This window comes from Sciurus vulgaris (genome assembly GCF_902686455.1).
Source record: "Sciurus vulgaris genome assembly, chromosome: 8".
Lineage (NCBI taxonomy): Eukaryota > Metazoa > Chordata > Mammalia > Rodentia > Sciuridae > Sciurus > Sciurus vulgaris.
Window position 1 is genome coordinate 117,152,173 of NC_136468.1, and position 19,536 is coordinate 117,171,708.

The following is a 19,536-nucleotide window of genomic DNA, read 5'->3' on the forward strand; positions in this document are numbered from 1 at the left end:
TCTCAGGCTTGCTATGTGAACTCTTTTCTGCACAGATCTGATCTCTTTCCTTTTTGCAGACTTTAAGGATGTCAGTCAGGGTAAGGGCTAACACCTCGCTCTGGTTCAAGGAGAATGAGTGCTTACAGTTGACTTTGAGTGGTGGAATGACTTCTTATTTCCCATCAGCCCAAGCCACATGCCACTCTAACAGGGTATCTACACACAGCCTGGTCTGCAGCTCTGTGAGCAGAGTGTCCTCTCAATAAAGCCTCTGGCCATATGGTTGGCTTCATAGACTCATTTCTGATCTAAGGTCAAGGCACTTTGGAGGTTCAGTTTTTGCATATGACTGGAGTCTACTTACCACATGGACTTCCCTCCTCTCCAGTATTTTTGTACCTTTGGTAGAATTTCCAACTTGAATTCTTCAGCTGTTACTGAATCTTGTACCTTCCTCAGAGAGGTGTCTGTTAATCCAGATTTGAGGCCTTATGAGCAGTCTGGAATGACTGGCTTATGACAATAAATAGACAATAGCCTTGGTTGTATCATATATTGATCTTCCACACTGCCAAAAACATGCAGCATGCCATGCGGATGGCAGCCTGGCATACCAGTATCGAATTCTGGAGCAGAGGATGAGGAGATAAGTCAGTGCACATCCTGGTATGCAATAGGAGGACACCATATTCAAGCCAAGTACCTTGGGGAGCTCTGAAGGAGCTGGGTGTTCAAATATGTGGCTTTCACTCCTCCTCTAATCTTCTGCGATATGGTTGGCAAACTGTGCCAGCAAAGAAAGACAGGCTTGTGTAAAGGATGTGAGGTTTCTGAGAACAAGATCAATATCTGTTTGTCCTAAGAGGGAAGAAGACAAAAAAAGAAAATGGTCCTCTTTCCTGGACAACTATGCCAGATACTGACATGTGGGAAGGAGGAAATGGTAAAAAACATCCCTGAACAAAATTGAAATTAGCATCTTGATGTGTCCTAAGTCACAAACCAGGTGTCACCATGTAGAGATGTGGCTTCAAGAGGCTCCTTTCATAATCATACCAACAGAGTAAACCGTCAATGAGTTTTGGAGTCACACTGGTGCTATATACTTTTTTCTTTTATGTGATGCATTCTCGCGTCTGTTTCCACTTTTAAGAGTTCTCTGAGTTCTGATCACTCAGTGATGCTTCCCTCCTTCTGGCACCTCATCACATGCTCAGCCACAGCTCAGTACATTTAACACCAGTTTAACAATCCTGACTCATACCATTTGATCTGTATTGCTGGGTCACTGCCTGAAACCAAGAAGAGGGCAGATGGCATTGCTGAGCTTGCATAGGAAATTGCCAGATTGTGTTGTCTTTTGAAGCAGCAGTGGGTGCTGCTATAATACAATGTGTGGCTTTCCTAGGCTTACCAGATGCAGCCCTGACCTCGGGCACAGCACTCACTGCCTTTGCAAGCCGGGTGCCCACCTCTTTTTGTCCTGTCTCTCTCCTTTACCTGGCCTTGACTCTTCCTTGGCCTAATGTGCCTTACTCTCCCTCCACAAGCCATGTGTCTTTTATTCTACCCTTAAGATCCCTTAAGATCTTCACATCAGCCATCCCTCAGCCAGGAGGATGCCTCCTCATTGCTGCTGAGATCCCAGCCAGGAATCTTAATTCCAGGGTCATCACAGTACAGACCCCTCTAGCTTCCCTAGCAGTGATCTGGAGGAACCATCTTTCCTCTGGGTACCCTTTTGTGTATTGTGTCATTTGGTCACACACCCCCGATAACTAGGTATTGATCCATCTCCCTTCGTTAGATCAACATTTCCTTCCTCCTCACCAGAGCAGAGGCCATGATTTCTCAGTGTAGTGTCATCTGGGATGTTGGACATAGTGCCTTGCACTTAGCAGACTTTCAAATTTCAAAGAAGTATTTTTATAGAAAACACACTTTGTGGGAGCGGGAATGCAGCTAGGGATAGAGAAGAAGCTTATCTGAAATTTCACAAGTAAGTTGATTTGCCAAATTCAAGCCCAGGTCTGCTAAGTCCAAAGCTATTGCTCTTTGTTACTGTACTGTCCTGACTTTCTCCCCCACAAAAAGCTTTGATAATCAATATATTTGAATTAAAAGTTAATCTGATTTACCCTTTTGTCTTTTCTAAGGATCCATTTATCTAGCTGCTACATAGAAAATGAAAGAAACACATGGGAATGTCTACTAGGGCTCTTTCTGGATCCTGGCATTTCTCTTAGTCCCAAATTTCCCATTATTAAGTATCATACAAAAAAGTTACTATCTAACCGTAGAATTACATTCTTCACAATCATTGTCTAGCCACTGCAGCATTACAGTATCCTCTGGAGTGTAAAGATAGTGAAAAATCAAATCCTTTCCACGTTTTTGTCATTATTCTCCATGTGATTTTTTTAATGATAAAAACACATAACATAAAACTATCCTAACTATTTTTATTTTATTTTTTAAAGATAAAAAGGTGTTGGTACATTGCCCGTGTTGACCTTGAACTCCTGGGTTTAAATGATTCTCCTTCCTCAGCCTCCTGAGTTGCTAAGACTACAGGTGTGTGCCACTGTGCCCAGCTTTAGCTTAACTATAGTTCTTTGGTGTTGAGTATATTCATGTTGTTGTGAAACAGATTTCCAGAATTTTTCATTTTGCAAATTTGAAACTGTACTCTTGAACAACTCTTTTTCCTCTTCCCCTAGCAATTAGTAATTATCACTCTACTTTCTATGATTTTGATTACTTTAGATTCCTCATAAGAATGGAATCATACAGTATTTGTCTTTTTTAAGCTGAATTATTTCATTTAGCATAATATCTTCAAGGTTCATCCACATAGTAGCATGTGGCAGGATTTCCTTTTTTTTTTTTTGTACTGAAGATTGAAACCAGGGGTGCTTAACCAGTGAACCAAATCCCCAGCACTATTAATTAATTAATTTTTCTTTTAAAAATATTTCTTAGTTGTGGATGGACACAATACCTTTATTTTATTTATTTATTTTTATGTGGTGCTGATGATTGAAACCAGTGCCTCACATGAGCTAGGCAGGTGCTCTGCCACTGAGCTACAACCCCAGTTCTATTTATTTATTTTTATTTTGAGACAGGATCTTGCTAAGATGCTTACTTAGGACTTTGCTAAGTTACTGAGGCTAACTTTGAACTTGTGATTCTCCTGCCTGCTTGTTGATTCATTCCCATAGAGCCTCAGCCACATGAACACCTGCCTGTGAAAACATTTCTAAGGTAACAGAAAGCAAACCTATCCAAGATAAGCCAGTTGGTTGTTCCTTAGATAACTCTGGGAGTTAGAAAATTTTTCCTCTTTTGAACTGAAATAGGTTTTGCTGGGATGCTACTGGGTACCACATCCCATGGCCTTATCCCTTCTACATGGTAGACTCTTCCTCTTCAGAAAGGCTGTCTCTGTGGGTTATCTATTGCTACATAACGAATAATCTTCAAATTTATAGGCTGAAGGGAATGATAAGCATAATCTCACAGTTTCTGTGGGTCAGGAATTCACAAATAGGTAGCAAGTTGGGGTGAATCTGTCATGAGGGCTGCAGTCATCCAAAGCCTTGATGGAGGCTGGAGGTTCCACTTCTGATGAGAGTCATTCACATGCCTAGCAAAGTGGTGTTGACAGAAGGTTGCTCACCCCATAGATTTCTCCAAAGGGCTGCTTGAGCATCCCTACAATGTGGCAACTAGCCTTCTAAAGGGAAAAGGATCCAAGAAAGAGCAAAGTAGGAACCATAACTGCCTGCCCTTAAAGTCATATTCAATTTCCACATTATCTTCTAGGTTACAAGGTGAACTCTGCTTCAGGTGGGGGTAAGACTGCAAACCTCTGTGACCCTCACTTTCCTTATCTGTAAACAGCCCTGATTGGCTATTTGAAGAGAACCAAGAAGTTCTTGGTAAATTGTTTTATAAGTGAAAGTATTGTTTCTGCAGGTAAAGTTTTTCTAGTATGGATGCTTAATTAGCAAGAACCTCCTGTCTAACGCCCCCCAGTCCTGTTTAATAGGCATAGTTCAGGAAAACAGGGCTAGATTTGCTAGATTTTCCAGAGAGTCAGGAAGACATAGTTGAGACGTCTTTGAGGAGTAGCCTGAGAGTGGACTGCCCTTTTGTAGTTCAGGAACCTTGGCATCGGGAGACACCCTCTGCTGACAAGACTTCCCCCTACTCATTCCAAATGGTGTAATGGTGATGGAAGGTCACACAATGTTATTGAATGATATGGGCACACAAGACAGTGGCTGTCCCATGGAGGCCTGGACCTGTCTGTCTCATTCACTATTATAAACCTAACTTAGCCAGACTGTGTTCAAAATAAAGTTTAAAAGGTCTAGAGGGTGCTGGGGATATAGCTTAGTTGGTAGAGTCCTTGCCTAGCATGTACAAGGCCCTGGGATCAATCCCCAGCACCACCAAAAAAAAAAAAAAAGATCTGGGGATGTAATTCAATGGTAGAGCACTTACCTAGCATGCTTAAGGTCTGGGTTCAATTCCCAGTACTATAAAAAAAAAATTAATGGTGTTTGAAATATAGTTGGTTCTGTATTCACATGTTCCATAATCACATATTCAGTCAACCACAGATTGAAAAAACAATCACAGTGCCTGACTTGGCCCTCAGCAGGCCCTCACTAAATGACTGAATGAACGGATGAATATGTCAACCAAGGTTGGGGGGTTCAAATGCATTCTGTTTTGGGAGTCTGCAACTCTCCTTGGTGAGGAATCTTTGGTTTTGTGAGACTGTTGTCATATTTTGACAGTTTAGCTGTCCTTTGTGTGTCAATTGAAGTTTGGTGAGAGTCATTTTAACATTAGATTTTTTCATCTAAATTAATGCCAATCCTGTAATACTGGAGGCCATGAAAAGAGGAAGTAAGTTCCTGAATAAATGATATGGCTCTCCATCAGATCTATAAGCTCATATTTTAATTTGAGTATTTAAATTTGTAATTGGCCTTGTCATGTTAAATTTGGAATTATTTCCTATACTGATCACTAATTCATGAGATAGCAGACTTTTTCTTGGTTAGTAACTGATTTTCTTGTTTTGGATTTTCTTCGTTTAATGTAGTATTTCTTTGGTCTGTTTTCTCCCTCCTGGATCTTTAAACAAAGGTCACTTGTGGAAGGAAGAATCCTATAGGTTGTGACTGCAGCTACAGAGATTGTGTGATGATTAAAAACAAATTTGGGCAAGTATCCTAACTTGTTATAGGTAGGAGACTTATAGTTGCAGGCCTGGATTTATAGGCCAACAACTTTGCTCAGAATAGATCTAGCTCTGTGCCGCAGGGATCCTGCCCTCTCCATATTTCTTGTCATTAGACACTTGGTGCACAGCCTCAGTCCTGAGGCTAGCTCTTGGGACTCACAGGCCCCTGTTTATCACTGAGGTTGTTCAGAACCACACATGGGAAAGATTTAAAGTATAATACTTAGGGATTTTATATTACGTTACAGAAAATTTAAAATATACAAAAGTAGAGATGTCCATAGTGAATAGTCCTTGTCTCCCTTACCCTGTATCAGTAGGTCTCTCCTTAGGTTCAGTCAGTGGGCTCCTCATCCCCACTTAATTTGAAGCAAATTCCAGACATAACTTTTTTTCTTTTTAAATTTTTTCAGTTACAACATTCATTGAGAAATACTTGAGTGTGTTTCTCTTTAGAGATGAAGTTTTCAAAATATATATAATGGAAATGGTATTAACATGCCTAAAAAGTGAACAGTAATTCTTTAATGTTATTGAATATTCAGTCAGTATTAAAATTTCCCCATTGATTTATAATTTTTTATAGTTTCTAAGTAAGGTTCATACATTGTAATTCACTGATATTCCTCCTCAGACTTGCCAAGTAAACTTTTTATTTTTAACTTTTATTAGTATAGTACAGTTATACATAATAGTGGGGTTCATTTTGACATATTCATAAATGTATATAGCATAATTTGCTCCACGTCAGTGAACTTTTTATTTTGAAACATTTTCAAACTTAGAGGAAATTAATACGAATAGTACCAAAGACTCCTATGCAACTTTCATTCAGATCCCCTGATTTCTAATATACTGCATTTGCTGTATCATTCTCTTTCTATGTTTTTTAATTATTTAATTAAATAATGTAGTGGTACTGTCATCACTTAATACTTTAGTGGGTATTCCTTGAAACAAGGTCATTCTCTATATATCCACAGTATAAACATTGATAAAATACTGCTAGCTAACCTATAGACCACATTTACATTTTACTAACTGTCCCAATAATGTCCTTTAAAGATCCTAGATCCAATTCAGGATCACACATTGTCTTTGGTAATTGTGTCTTGTCACTTCAGCTTCAAATGGAAGAATTCTTTCATTTATCTTTGTATTTCATGACACTGAAATTTTGGTGAACAAAACTTTGTAGAACATGCCTCACTTTGGAATTGTCTGATGTTTTCTTACGTTTAGGTTCAGGTCCCATGACATTTTTGGCAGGAACATTGCAAGATGCACTGCTCTGTTCTTTAGAGCACACCATATCAGAAGGCACAGAATGTTGATTTGTCCTGTTAGTGGTACAACCTGTATTGCTTGGTTAGAATGGTGCTTGCCAGATTTATCCACTATAAACTTAATGAATTTTACAAGTATTAATTAATATGTAATGAATATGTATTTTAATGGGGAAACTTTGAGGCTACGCAAAATCTTGCTCCTCAACAAACCTCTACCCACTGATTTTAGGATCCTTTGACTTATTCCTATAATGACTTGGCCCTGTGAACATAAGATTTTTTTTTCTTTTCCTTTCTCTTTTTAATCTTTTTTTTTTTTTTTTTTTTTTTGTGGTACTGGGGGTTGAACGTCTTGAGCATGCCAGGTAAGTGCTATACTATTGAACACTTGATATCTTGATGGGAGGCATATATTGTCTGAGCCTTCCACCAAAACTCACATCACCAGTGATTATGGATAATTTCCTAGGCCCATTAGTTCATTATGGGTTGTAAAATGATGATACTCAATCATTCCTTTCCTAGTTATTAGTGGGAATGATTCTATAAACAGAAATTTCCTACCATCCAACATTTGTTTACCCAATGGTTTAGTGAATATGGGATGGTCAAATTTCTAGCAGAAATCTATACACATGCATGCTGAACCCCAGCAGACAATGGATTTAATTTTTGCTTCAACTGCCAGACACAAGGTAGAGCACTCAAGAGAAGGAAAGTCTATTGTTTTTAACTCGTATTTTTGCTTCTTGAATTCCTTCTTCCTTCCTAATGTTCCCAGATTCCTTCTCATGGCACACATTTTCTTCTTAGACAACTTTCTTCAGCCTTTCTTTTAGGGCAGATCTGCCAGTGGCAAATTCTGTTTTCCTTTGGCTGACAATATCTTAATTTTCCCTTTATTCCCAAAGGATGTTTTCACTGGAATTAGAATTTTGGTTTTTTCAACACTTGAAAAAAAGATTATGCCTCTGTCTTTGGGTCTTTGGTTTCTGATGAAATCTCTTGTCATTCAAAGTGCTTTCTCCTTAGGAAAGGCATTAATCCTGATCCTCTGCTTTCAAAAGCTTTTTTCTTTGTCTTTAATTTCTAGAAGTTTAATTATGATATGTATTGCTATGGATTTCTTTGAGTTTATCCTGTTTGGGTTTATTTAGCTTCTTAAATTCATAGATTTGCATCTTTTACCAAATTCGAGGAGATTTCAGACATTATCTCTTCAAACACTTTTCCGCCCCACAGTCTTTCTTCCTTTTCTCCTTCTGGGACACCACTGATACTAATATATCTTTTGTTATAGTCCCATGGGTCCCAGGGCTCAGTTCACTTTTTTTCCCTCCCAATGCATTTCCTTTCTGTTGTTCAGACTGGGTAATTTCCACTGTTCTATCTTCAAAATAACTGATGTTTTCCTCTGTCCACTCCTTCTGATGTTGAACACATGATTTTTTTTTAATTGGTTATGTTTTTCAGTTGTAAAATTTCTATTTGATTCTTCTTTTTAGTTTCCATTTCTTTGTTGACACTTTATATCATTGAAGAGGCTCACTGTTAAACCTGCTAGGGAAACAACTGGAGGATTTAGGATGAGCATTTTTAAAAACTCCTTAGACTAATAGGGATAGGAAAACTTAATTGCATCCATTGCTTAGCTATTACTTATTTTTCAAGTGGATTTGATACCAGAGACGGAGACCTTTGAACTGGTGACAATAGAAATGAAAACTGGGTCAAGTACAAACATACAGGCAAAGCTTTAATGGGGAGGTTACCTCAAGAAGAGGGTTGCCAGCTGCAAGCCTGTAATCCCAGAAGCTCAGGAGGCTGATACAGGAGGATTTCAAGTTCAATGCTAACTTCAGCAATGGCAAGGCACTAAACAACTCAGTGAGATCCTGTCTCTAAATAAAATACAAAATAGGACTGAGGCTCAGTGGTCACGTGCCTAAGTTTAATCCCCAGTACCAAAAAAAAAAAAAAAAAAAAAGAAGATGGGTGACAGCACTGATAGAGAGAGAGAGATCAGGCTGCTCCCTACACCAGGGAAGGATAAATAAACCTTTTATCAGGTTGCTGGCATGGACTAAGGTCTGACTGATCTTTATCACAGTTCTGACTTTTCCAGGAGGCTCACTTGAGGGGGCAATCCAGTTCCCATGAGATGATTGCTTCTCCTGGTTGGGGTGTGGGAGGAACAGCTGCAGTTCTTGTCATGGGGTAATTGCTGTCATTTAAAGTGGGTGATCTGTTTACAAGGCTCCGCTGTTCCTGGAATCCAAGGTTACTGCAGGTTTGGAGCAATGATTGGAGACTTCTAGGCATTGCTCTCAGCGGTCTGGAGCAGAATGTTATAAAAGCTGGCAGTTGAATGTCCCTGTAAATCTGAAAATATCTTAGTTACCCTTATCGTGGTATCTTTAGTTTTATAGGGAGATGAGGTATGTTAGGTAAATTTACGGCTAATAAACCATGAATTATCAATTTTTAGACAGAAACCCCTGAAATAATTAACATGCTTACATACAAAGCTTAGCAGAAATCTGATGCATAGTTCAAGACTCAAAAAGGCAGAGATGCCAAACCTTTATCCTTCTTTAAGTTACCAATCAGACATCAGCAGGCCCAAGTGAAGAGTTTGTGCTTTTTAGCAAAGGTAGCCTAAGTTCCTGTTGTGACTCAGGGCTCAGGCTCATCCAATTTTTGTGATACTTTTAATGGGCAACAGGTCATGAGTGAAGGCTTCCAGAATATATCTGCCCTTTTCCCCTGTGGAGGTCTATAACCATCTTAGGCTAATATTAGTGATACTAAATTCTGATATTTTATAATTGCTTTATCAAATGTATTTTTGAGACTATCTTGATTATAAAAAACACCTTACATTGAAGTACCATTTCAATGTACTCACACAATGTGGTCTTTGTGATCAAATTAAAAGATATTTAAAGTTGAGTTGATTCACTTAACAAATATTTACTGAGCATGAACTACATGGCTGACACTGCTGGCAACTGGAGATACAGCAGTGAATTAGACAACCACTAGCCCTGAGTCAGGCAGATAAAATGGCAATCAAAATAGAATGTGGTAGGAAAAGTAAAGGAGAGAGCCCAAGGGGTATGGGAACTTGGCAGGGCATGTAAGAAAAGCTTCTTGGAAAAAGTGAAATTTCAAATGGCCTGCAGGATAAGGTAAACAAGTGGGCAGTAGAGGGTGCACATGCTGAGGGAACAGCATGCAGGTAGAGGGAACAGCATATGCATAGGGCAAGCTCAGCCAGGAAATTGGAACACTTTGTGCTTGGAAGCAGCAGACAGGGACAAGACAGCTCAGGAAGAACTGGTATGTCTTATTTAGGAGCAGGGATTTCATTCTAAAGAAATGGAAGATATAACTGAAGGGTGTTTAAGCAGAATGTTGACAGGCTTGGAATGAAGTTTTAGAAAAACACAGTGCAGGAATTGTCTGGCAGGGGTAAAAAGGGTCCAAGAGAGACTGATGAAGAGGCTATGGGTACTTTCTAGATGAGAGATGACCGTGGCCTAAAGTAGTGCTGAGCAGGGCAGCTGGAACAAAGAAGATTGATTTGAGAGAGACACAGGAGGTATGATGGAGATTTGGTGAAGTTTAGAGTGAGACTTCAGCCTCACCAGTCATGTAATTCAAAACTGTAATGACATGGAAAAATACCATGGTCTGTTCTTTTCGCTGTAGGAAAGAACATGTCATGTTCATCCATTTTCTACGTGACATTTTTCAGTCCAAATTTGAGAGCTAAAATATTTTCCTAATTCTGTGACAGGTTTTCTACTTAGGAACCACCTTAGACATTGCTCTAACATTTTGGTGGAACTATAAAATGTATCTGATGAATTTTCAGTGAGTGATGCTAATTGGGTGGCGTGTCATTACTGTGTTATTTCCCCTTAAGCATGGGAGTTCGGCAGAACTTTGGGTGGGGACATTATACTGGTGTCACTGTGCTCTGGGCTTGAGCCAGATCACCTTCCTGGGCCTGTTTTGCTGCTTATATAATCCTCATGCATTAATTTACTTGGCTAGCATGTCACCAGAGCTCTTACCATGTTAGCTGTGACAAGACAGGGACAATACAGGCTGGAGCCATATCTCATGGAACTTGTGTTTTAGCTTGTAAGCTGTATATACAAAGACCAAGTAAACCAAAACATTATTTCTGGATAGCTACCCCAGTATTCTCCATGGTAAGAACCCTGAGCTGGTGGCTAAGAAACCTAGTTCTAGTTCTGCTTTGATGTTGACCAGTTCTATGTACCAGGGCACATGATTTATCTTTTCCTGGCCTCTTACCCACCTCCTTTTTTTTAAATTATAAAATGTGACTAATTTCCTCTGACAGGTGCCTTCCATATGACATTCATTTGATAAGTGAATATCTAAACACTGAATGTCTAAACAAATGAATGTCTGCTTTGCTTACTTTATGGGCCCTTGTGAGGATCAAGATTCATATTTGTGATGTAAGGCACTATGCAGATGTGAGTTGCATTGATAAAAATGTTGTATTTTATAAGTTACTGTCTGTCATCTTTTTTTGGTAAATATTTCACAAAATTGTACTTTTTAGTACCAGGAGAATGGCTTCTGAGCCTCCCTTTTATTTTCATTTTTAAAAAATTACATCAGAATTGCCCTCATAGCAGAATTTATTTAGCATTTCTCAAGGGGAACTTTAAATGGCAAAGAATGAGGCCAGAAGCAAAATGAAACAATGTCATGTCTCACAGTGACAGTGTCATCTCTGAAAGTGAACATGACACAGTAGAGGCTTCTGTTTGATGGCAATGTCAGACATTTGTGATGTTGGGCATTTTCCAAATGGTGCTATCTGACCAGCTTTGATGGTTTTGAGAGTATAAATGAAACCAGGAGGACAAGTCTGTGCAGCCCTGAAGATGGGTGGTCCCAATCTGGGGGCATCATCCCCACAGGATGTACAGCAAGCTGCTCATATCTACATTCCAGTCTTTGCATCTGGAACAGGGAGGAGCATTCCTACCTTTCTATCACTTCTTAAGTGATTATTTCATGTGGATCTTCAATGGTAAGCCCTCAGGATGTGGTCAGTAGAATGAACAAAAAGAGCTTCTTTATTTCAACTAGGGCAGATTCTAACAGCATCCCCTTTACCTGAGAGAGGTTGAAGGACTATGGCAGGCTTCATGGCCCTCCCAACCTTTTTTTTTTTTTTTTTTTTTTTTTTTTTTTAATACTGGGCATTGAATTTAGGTGTGCTATACCACTGAGCTACATTCCTGCTTTTTTTTTTTTATTTTATTTTGAGACAGGGACTCCTTACGTTGCTGAGGCTGACCTTGAACTTGTAATCTTCCTGCCTCAGCCTCCTGAGTCTAGGATTAGGCATGCTCCAGTGCACCTGGCACAAGTCAATAAATCTTTTTTGATTTTGAGAAAGTTATAATTCTCCTTTTTATTTTTAATTTGTTTTAATTAGTTATATATGACAGTTGAATGCATTTTGACACATTGTATACAGATGGAGCATATCTTCTCATTCCTCTGGCTATACATGGTGCAGAGTCACACTGGTCATGTAATCATACGTGTACATACGGTAATAATGTCTAGTCTCATTCTACCATCCCCACCAACCCACCCCTCTCCACACTCCCCCCTCTGCACAATCCAAAGTTCCTTCATTCTTTCCTATCCAGCCCCCTGACTATGGATCAACATCTGCTTATTAGAGAAAACATTCAGCCTTCGGTTTTTTGGAATTGACTTACAAGTCAATAAATTTTTATTTAAGGAATTTCACACATCGTGATTCCTTCAGCTGTCCATCAAGGTCACCTTGGTTCTCTTTTCAACTTTTCATTGGAGTAAAACATACATTCAGTAAAGCAGGTAAGTGAATTTTCATGAGGTGGGCGCCTCATTTATTTTGAATTTATTTCCTTCCACTCATTGTTAAACAGTGGCTTACAATTTACAGGTCTGTCTCCTTACAGGATAGAATGTTCTTTGAGGCCAGATAAATGTATCACATTTATCTTTATACCTACCTCTCACCCCCACCCCATCCTAGTTTCTAGTATGGTTCCTTTATAGAGTAGCCCACAGGAATTAACCCAGTGAATCATGGTCAACTTGAACTTGCATTGAATGGAAGTTACGTATCGGCCTACATGCTTTGCTCTAGAGTTGTAGCTTTTGTCTTTCTGTGTGTCTGAATTCAAACTTGCTGGCTTGTCATTTGTTTTCTTGCTATGGACCTTTTTTTGGTGAAGACTGGAGAACATAGCCCAAGGCAAGGATGAAAGAGCTGACACTTTGTTTGGGAGATGCAGTTCTAGGGCAGTGAGCCAGCAATAGCAAGTGAGGCACAGTACAAATCAAAGTGACCCTTCAGTGCATTTCCTTGCTAGATGTCACTTCACAGTGAGCTACAGAGAGACACCATGGTTGCTCAGTTTGTTAACTTTTCATCACTGAGACCAAAATACTTGACGAGAACAACTTAGTGAGGAAAAGTTGATTTAAACTCATGGTTTCAGAGGTCAGTTCATGGTCATTTGTTCTGAGTCCGGGGTGAGACAACATCATGGTAGAAGGGTGGGGCGGAAGAAAGCTGCTCAGTTCATGGCAATCAAGAAGCAGAGAAAGGAAGGGGCTGGGGCTTGAGAGAAATTAAATCCTTACAGGGTATACTTCCAATGATTTATTCCCTCCCACTAGGTCCCACTTCCCAGTAGTCCATTCACCTATGACCAATAAGGTCAGAACCCTTATGACCCAATCATTGCCTACAAATTCTGAACTTTATGCTTTGGGGACTATGCTTTCAACATAAGACTTAGGGGGACATTCCATATCTAAACCGTAACACTCAGCAAGCATTTTTGCATAGCACCTGGACTTTTCTAGAAGGTTCACAAGAAGAAAACATACCTTGGAGAAGTACACAGGGGGACAAACAGAAAGGGGATTTATTTGTCTTATTCTCTTTCATCTCCTGTTCCCACTGTGGCATTTCATGCAAGTCCAGAAATGAAGGGACAACTTGGCATAAGTGAGGCATTGCCTTCTTCATTAGCACTGTTTTCCATCCCCTTCTTTTTTTTTTTTTTTTTTTTTCCTCCCATGGGTTTCAAACTGCCTAGCACTCACACAGTGCTGGGCTCAATCCCAGAACTGCAGAAATAAGCAAACTCTTTCTACCTCCCATCTAGACTGGGAGATGCTCCATTCCTCCCTCAGCTTCACTCACCACTCTACTCTTGGATTAATGATTTTTAAAATGCCTCCATCTTGTTCCTTGGAGAGTCTAGTCTACAACCAGATCCTGATGGGGATTTGGGCTTCTGCCCTTCACTGATTGGGACTATCTCCAAGTCAATCACTGAGCCTGAGACAGATGAGTTCAGGTTTGAGTTCTAAGACTTTGTATCAGCTATGACCCTGGGAAGGAGGTAATAGGAGGATTAATTATTTTTGTTTTGAAATAACTTAGACATATAGAAAAATTACAAAAATAGTGCAGCTTTCCCTGAAGTTGATATCACCAAAGTACAATGATCAAAACCAGGAGATTAACATTATAATAATCCTACCTTTGAACCCCAGACACTATTTGAATTTCATTAGTTTTTCCAGTCTTGTGTTTTTTATAATACATTCCAGAATGCCACATAGTATTTAGTGATTTTCTAGTTTAACTAGTTTTTTGGTTTTTTTAATGTGGTACCAGAGAATGAGCCTAGTGCTTTGGGCATATTAGGCAAGTGCTCCACCACTAGGCCACTTCCCCAGCCCCACATTTAGTGATTTTCTATGTCTGTAATTCCATCTACATTTGTTAATGTACCTTCTCATCCATTCATCTATTCTTTCAGTTATTTACTTAAATCAGCATGGACTCCTGGGTATTAAAATTACTACTACTACTGCTTGTGGTACTAAAAATTGAACCCAGGGCCTTGCACATGCTAGGCAAGTGCTTTCACTGAATCACACCTCCAGACCTTTTTGTATTTTATTTTGAGACAGTGTCTTGCTAAGTTGCCCTGGCTGTCTTTGAACTTGTGATCCTCCTGCCTCAGCCTTATTAAGTAATCAGGATTACAAGTGTGCAGCACTGTACCTGGCTCTCTTGGGTTGTAATATAATGTTGTGCGCACTATATAACTTCCAACCCAGTCCTGTTTTCACACAGTGGCCTGGCTTCCATCTCCCACCATGCCCAAGGCACTTTTACTTCCCATTTTTCCCACAGAAACTTCTGGAACTCTTGACCATTTCTGCTTTTATGATATTAAGTTTGGAGGCTCACTGTTTAGTTTTAGGATAAGTGTCTAAATCTTTAATATAGTTTTCAAGGTACTGCAGTTTGGTCCTTTCCTGATTTTTATTTATTTATTTATTAATTAATTATTTATTTCTGCAGTGCTACAATTGAACCCAGTGTCTTGTGCATGCTAGGCAAATGCTCTACTACTGAGCTATACCCCCCCACCATTTTCATTTTTTAATTTTTGAAATACCCTTATTAAGATGCTTGGACTGGTTTTGAACTTATGATCCTTCTGCCTCAGTTTCCTGAGTAGCTGGGCCACTTCATCTGGCCCTTCCCTGATTTTCTAGCTTCATTTTTCCCTTGCCCACTCCTTTATTCTCAATAGTCTAGCCACAGAATGTCTTTCTGTTCTTTAAAAGTTGTAAACTCCTTTTTACCGTATGGTCTTTGCCTCTGCTATTACCTCTGCCTAGAACATTGGTCCATGTCCTTCTTTTTGAGGTAAGCCATAGTGCCCTTTATGGTTAGGCACTATACTTTTTAATACCTGAACAATCTCTAGCTTAAAATGACCTTAAATATAAAACATCAGGCTTCCAGCAGGTATGGCAACTTGGCTAGTGTTACAAGTGAGAGTGAATTTCCTTTTATCAAAAGATGCCAGGGCCCAAGAACTGGACTTTCCTTCAACTATTTGTCATTTTATCTAAGGAATGTGACCAAAGCAGGAAGGAATCAAAACAGGGAAACCACTGTTCAAACAAATGATGTCTTATCCTCTTGCATCCTCCAGAAACTAGGGGGGAAATGATCCACATCTGCTGTGGAACCATCAAAAATCATTTAACTTTAGAACAGGTAGAAGAATAAAGAAAATGACAGATGCTGAACAGCCAGAGAAAATCAGTAAGCATTCAAGGACTGCAGAAAACTGCCATATGAACTCCTGCCACTGGCAGTATTAGATGCTGACCAATTTCTCTTCCTTTTATAACATACTCTATGGAAAAAGATTTGATGTTTTGTGGGGAGTTTGCTTTGAGTATCTAAGGGAGTGAGTTAAGTAGATCCAGTCATGATAGTTGGATCTCAGTTTTCAGACATCAGTCACAGTTATAAATGGCACATGCTTGAGTCATCCCTACTTTCCCTTATTTTGCTACCATTAGCTCCATAATCCTATAATTAGCAAAAGAGTTGGTCCCTTGTCATGAGGTAGCACTGTGTTAGCCCAGCTGACATCTTCAGCTCATCTGTGGTGGAGCCAGAGAATGATGATAATTTTGTTCTGTGGACCTCTGGAGGTCACAGAAGGGACAACACCATTTCCAGGTTGCTACAAGCAGGAGGTACCTCCCTTAGACTCTGGTCATCCAGTATCATCCTGCTCCAAATCGGGGGTTCTGAGACTTAGTGGAAAGATTCTGGCATGCAGTCTGAGGCCTGCTGTGTTTTGTGTTACCCTGAGAAGTCACTCCTTTTCTCTATTTCCTGAACCTGCAAGGGTTTAGACCACAGCAGACATACCCTGTATATGGCACCAGTATGGGCTTTCATCCTTCTATCACTCTACAAACTGTGACTCCAGGGCTTCTTCCAGTCTAAGTGTCTGAGGTTCTGAGAATGTGCCATGAGGGTTTCTTTAATCTGGAGTCACTGAGTCTGGGAGCCTCACCTCATGCCTTCTCTTGTATTCTACAGAAACCAGGGTGAAATGGCCCACACTTGCCGTGGAACCATCAACCTGGCCACTGCGCATATTGACACTGAAGAGTCTTGTGGTATCTTGCTGATGAGTGGGGCAAGGAGTTATCACCTCAAGGCCAGCTCAGAGGTGGACCGGCAGCAGTGGATCACCGCGCTGGAGCTGGCCAAGGCCAAGGCTGTCCGTGTGATGCGGTCCCATTCAGGTAGTGAAAGGTTAATGTAATGGGTGTGTATGAGTGGTATCATTGGTTTAAAGGGAGTGGAAATTGAAAGCATTTGGGGGACAGTGGTGACCAGGAGAACCAGGCTAGTCTGAACCAATCTAGAAGGTCAAGGTGTATTTGTGCCCTTCCTATTCAACTCATGCTTCCTCAGCAGTAAGATGCCCAGCCACTCTGCCAAGGCAGTCACAGGTATGGTGGGCAGGGTCTGTGTATATCTTCCTTGGACAAGTCTGCTTGCCAGACTTCAGCAGACACTTCAGGTACTATGGTGGCTCAGGCCCATAATCAGTAGTCCTGGGTGAGAGTCCAGGATTGTGCCTCTGTGCCTTGGGCCAGACTTTTTCCCATTGTCCCTTTTGTGGAGATTAAAGACTGTTTAACCAGAGTTGCTGTCCTTCCCAGGGTGGGACACCAAACTCAGATGTTCTGAGCAAGATGTTTTACTTTTTACTTTAATAAATTTAATTTTTAATATGCAATGCTTTTGTTTGATTCATAAACCAGTGGCCCCAAAAGCCTATGAGTAAAGTCTCCCCAGCCGCTTACCCTGTTCTCTGACCCATAAGAAACTAGAGGCACTAGTGTCACAAATCTTTACATAGATACCCAAATAGGTGCTTATTTTTAAGTAAATGCAGTGCTCCACCTTGATTTTTACATTTAGCAATAGATTTAAAAAGTTTTTCTTTATCAGTTCCTAAAAACTTCGTCTTTGTTTTCACAGCAATGTGGTTTTTCATTGTATGGGATGTGCCATTGTTTATTTAACCAATAGTCTGTTGATGAACCAGTTGATTTAGGTTTTTTGCCTATGTTGTAATGATACATGGTGTTGCAACAAGAAACCTTGTATTTCATTTTGTACTTATATAAATACAGTATACTTGGAGTCAAGTTGCTGGGTCAATGGGAGTGTATAATTGTAATTCTGTGATGTATTGTCCAACTGCCTTCCATAGGGATTATATTGTGAGATGCTAGTAACAGCCTGTGAGATACCCACCTCCCTACCGCCTTGCCCACCCAGAGCCATAGCAAATGTTTCTGATGATTGAAAAATGTGTCTGAAAAAACTGAGAGCAGGGCTTAGGCAGCTGTGATCTTTCTGAAGGTATAAGCAAAATGATGTGTGTTTCCACAGACATGTCAGTGTTTCTGGGGAAGCAGAGTTCCAGGGGAGGAGCCACAGCCCTTACTCTCCAGGATTATCTCACAGCCTATATGGGGAGACATTGGATTCAGTAGGAGTTTTAGCATAAAGCAGGATGAGAGGGACTGGTGACATTGGTCACCAGGCCCTAGGCCCTATCACACCAAGTTGGGGGTCTCTTCCCCCAGTGCTAGCTTCTCAATGCACATTGAGGGACATAAAATATCAATATGGCCTTCTCTTTTTATCTCACCCATTTGGAGGATGGTTTCTATCTTATTCTGTTTTCTGTTGCTATAACAAAATACCTGAAAAGGTGGGGTAATGGTTAATTTGAATTTGCAACTTGATTAGGTTAGGAGATGTGGATGATTAAGAGGCTTCTGGGTGTGTCAATGAAGGCATGTCTAGGAATGATTGGAATGTGGGACAGTGAACTGAAGTGGAGACCCTTCCCTAAGTGTGGGCAGCAGCATCCAATAGGATGGAATAAAAGTTGGAAGACTGAGGAAGCAGATGCAAGCAGATGCAAATGCAAGCTTGGCTCTTCTTGAACAGGTTCTTGATTGCTGTTTCGATTGTCTGAGCATATCAGACTCTTGCTTCTTCACTCTTCCAAAGTGGACTCTGCCAATGATTCTCCAGGTAGTTTCCAGAAGCCTTGGTCTCAGACTAGTGTAGCACTGTTGATGCTTCTTGTTCTGGGTTTTTGCATCTTGGACTGCGCAGCTGCTGGTTCTTCCAGCTTTCCAGCTGCAGACGGCTGTTGTGGACTATCCAACTTCTGGCTGTGTAAGCCAATCTAATAAATTCCCTTTTTATAATCATACTTCCTGTTGATTCTGTTCCTCTAGAGAATCCTAATATAGGCAGTAATTTATAAGAATAGAGATTTATTTAGCTCATGGCTCTGGAACCTGGGAAGTCCAAGAGCATGGTGCTAGCATCTGCTCAACTTCCAGTGAGGACCTTCTTGCAGCATCATAACATGGTGGAGGACATCACTTGGCAAGACAGAGAGCAAGCCAGACAAAGCCACTCCCACAATAACCCATTAAACCCTGAATACATTAATTCATATATCAATCCACCTCAATCACCTTCCAAAGATCCCACCTCTCAAATACCATTCACATATGACTTTGTGGATTAAGTTTCTAGCGCATAAAGTTTAGGGGACACATTCAAACCATAATAGGTCCCCCTCTCAGTGATTATTCTACCTGGGGTCAGCACTCATTAAACTCTGGTATGTCAACGTTGATGCTGATCTTGGGAGGGATTCCCCAGGGTACCACTCTATCTCTCAGTGAAGGAGGGTGTTGGGGTCATATCAGGCATGGACTATACTGAGACCCCCTGTAGGACCTGTGGTCTTAGTTTGGATGCCTGTTGAAAGCCACTGTGATGAAAGATGTGGCTTAGGCTCAGGACAGTCATGTTGGCCAAGTGAGGATGCACTGCTATTCACCAAAGAACTAATTTCCTCTTTCTGCCTTCTTCTTTCTAAGAATGGAGAAATGAATAAATGAAATTGCTTCATTTTCTAGGAACATCTTGGAAATAATGTAGCTTATAACATTTACTGGATTAGTTACCATAAAACAATTTTCCTGGGACAGCCA

General features: G+C 40.3%; 1 protein-coding gene across 2 annotated transcripts in view; it reads left to right on the forward strand.

Moving 5' to 3' along the window:
• OSBP2 (oxysterol binding protein 2) overlaps window positions 1–19,536 on the forward strand; it is a 162,328-nt gene that overhangs the window by 7,498 nt on the left and 135,294 nt on the right. For both annotated transcript variants that reach the window (XM_079150941.1, XM_079150940.1), the window contains exon 2: window positions 16,532–16,740. In XM_079150941.1, coding sequence (XP_079007067.1) covers window positions 16,532–16,740 — 209 coding nt within the window. The remainder of the gene's footprint in view (window positions 1–16,531; window positions 16,741–19,536) is intronic.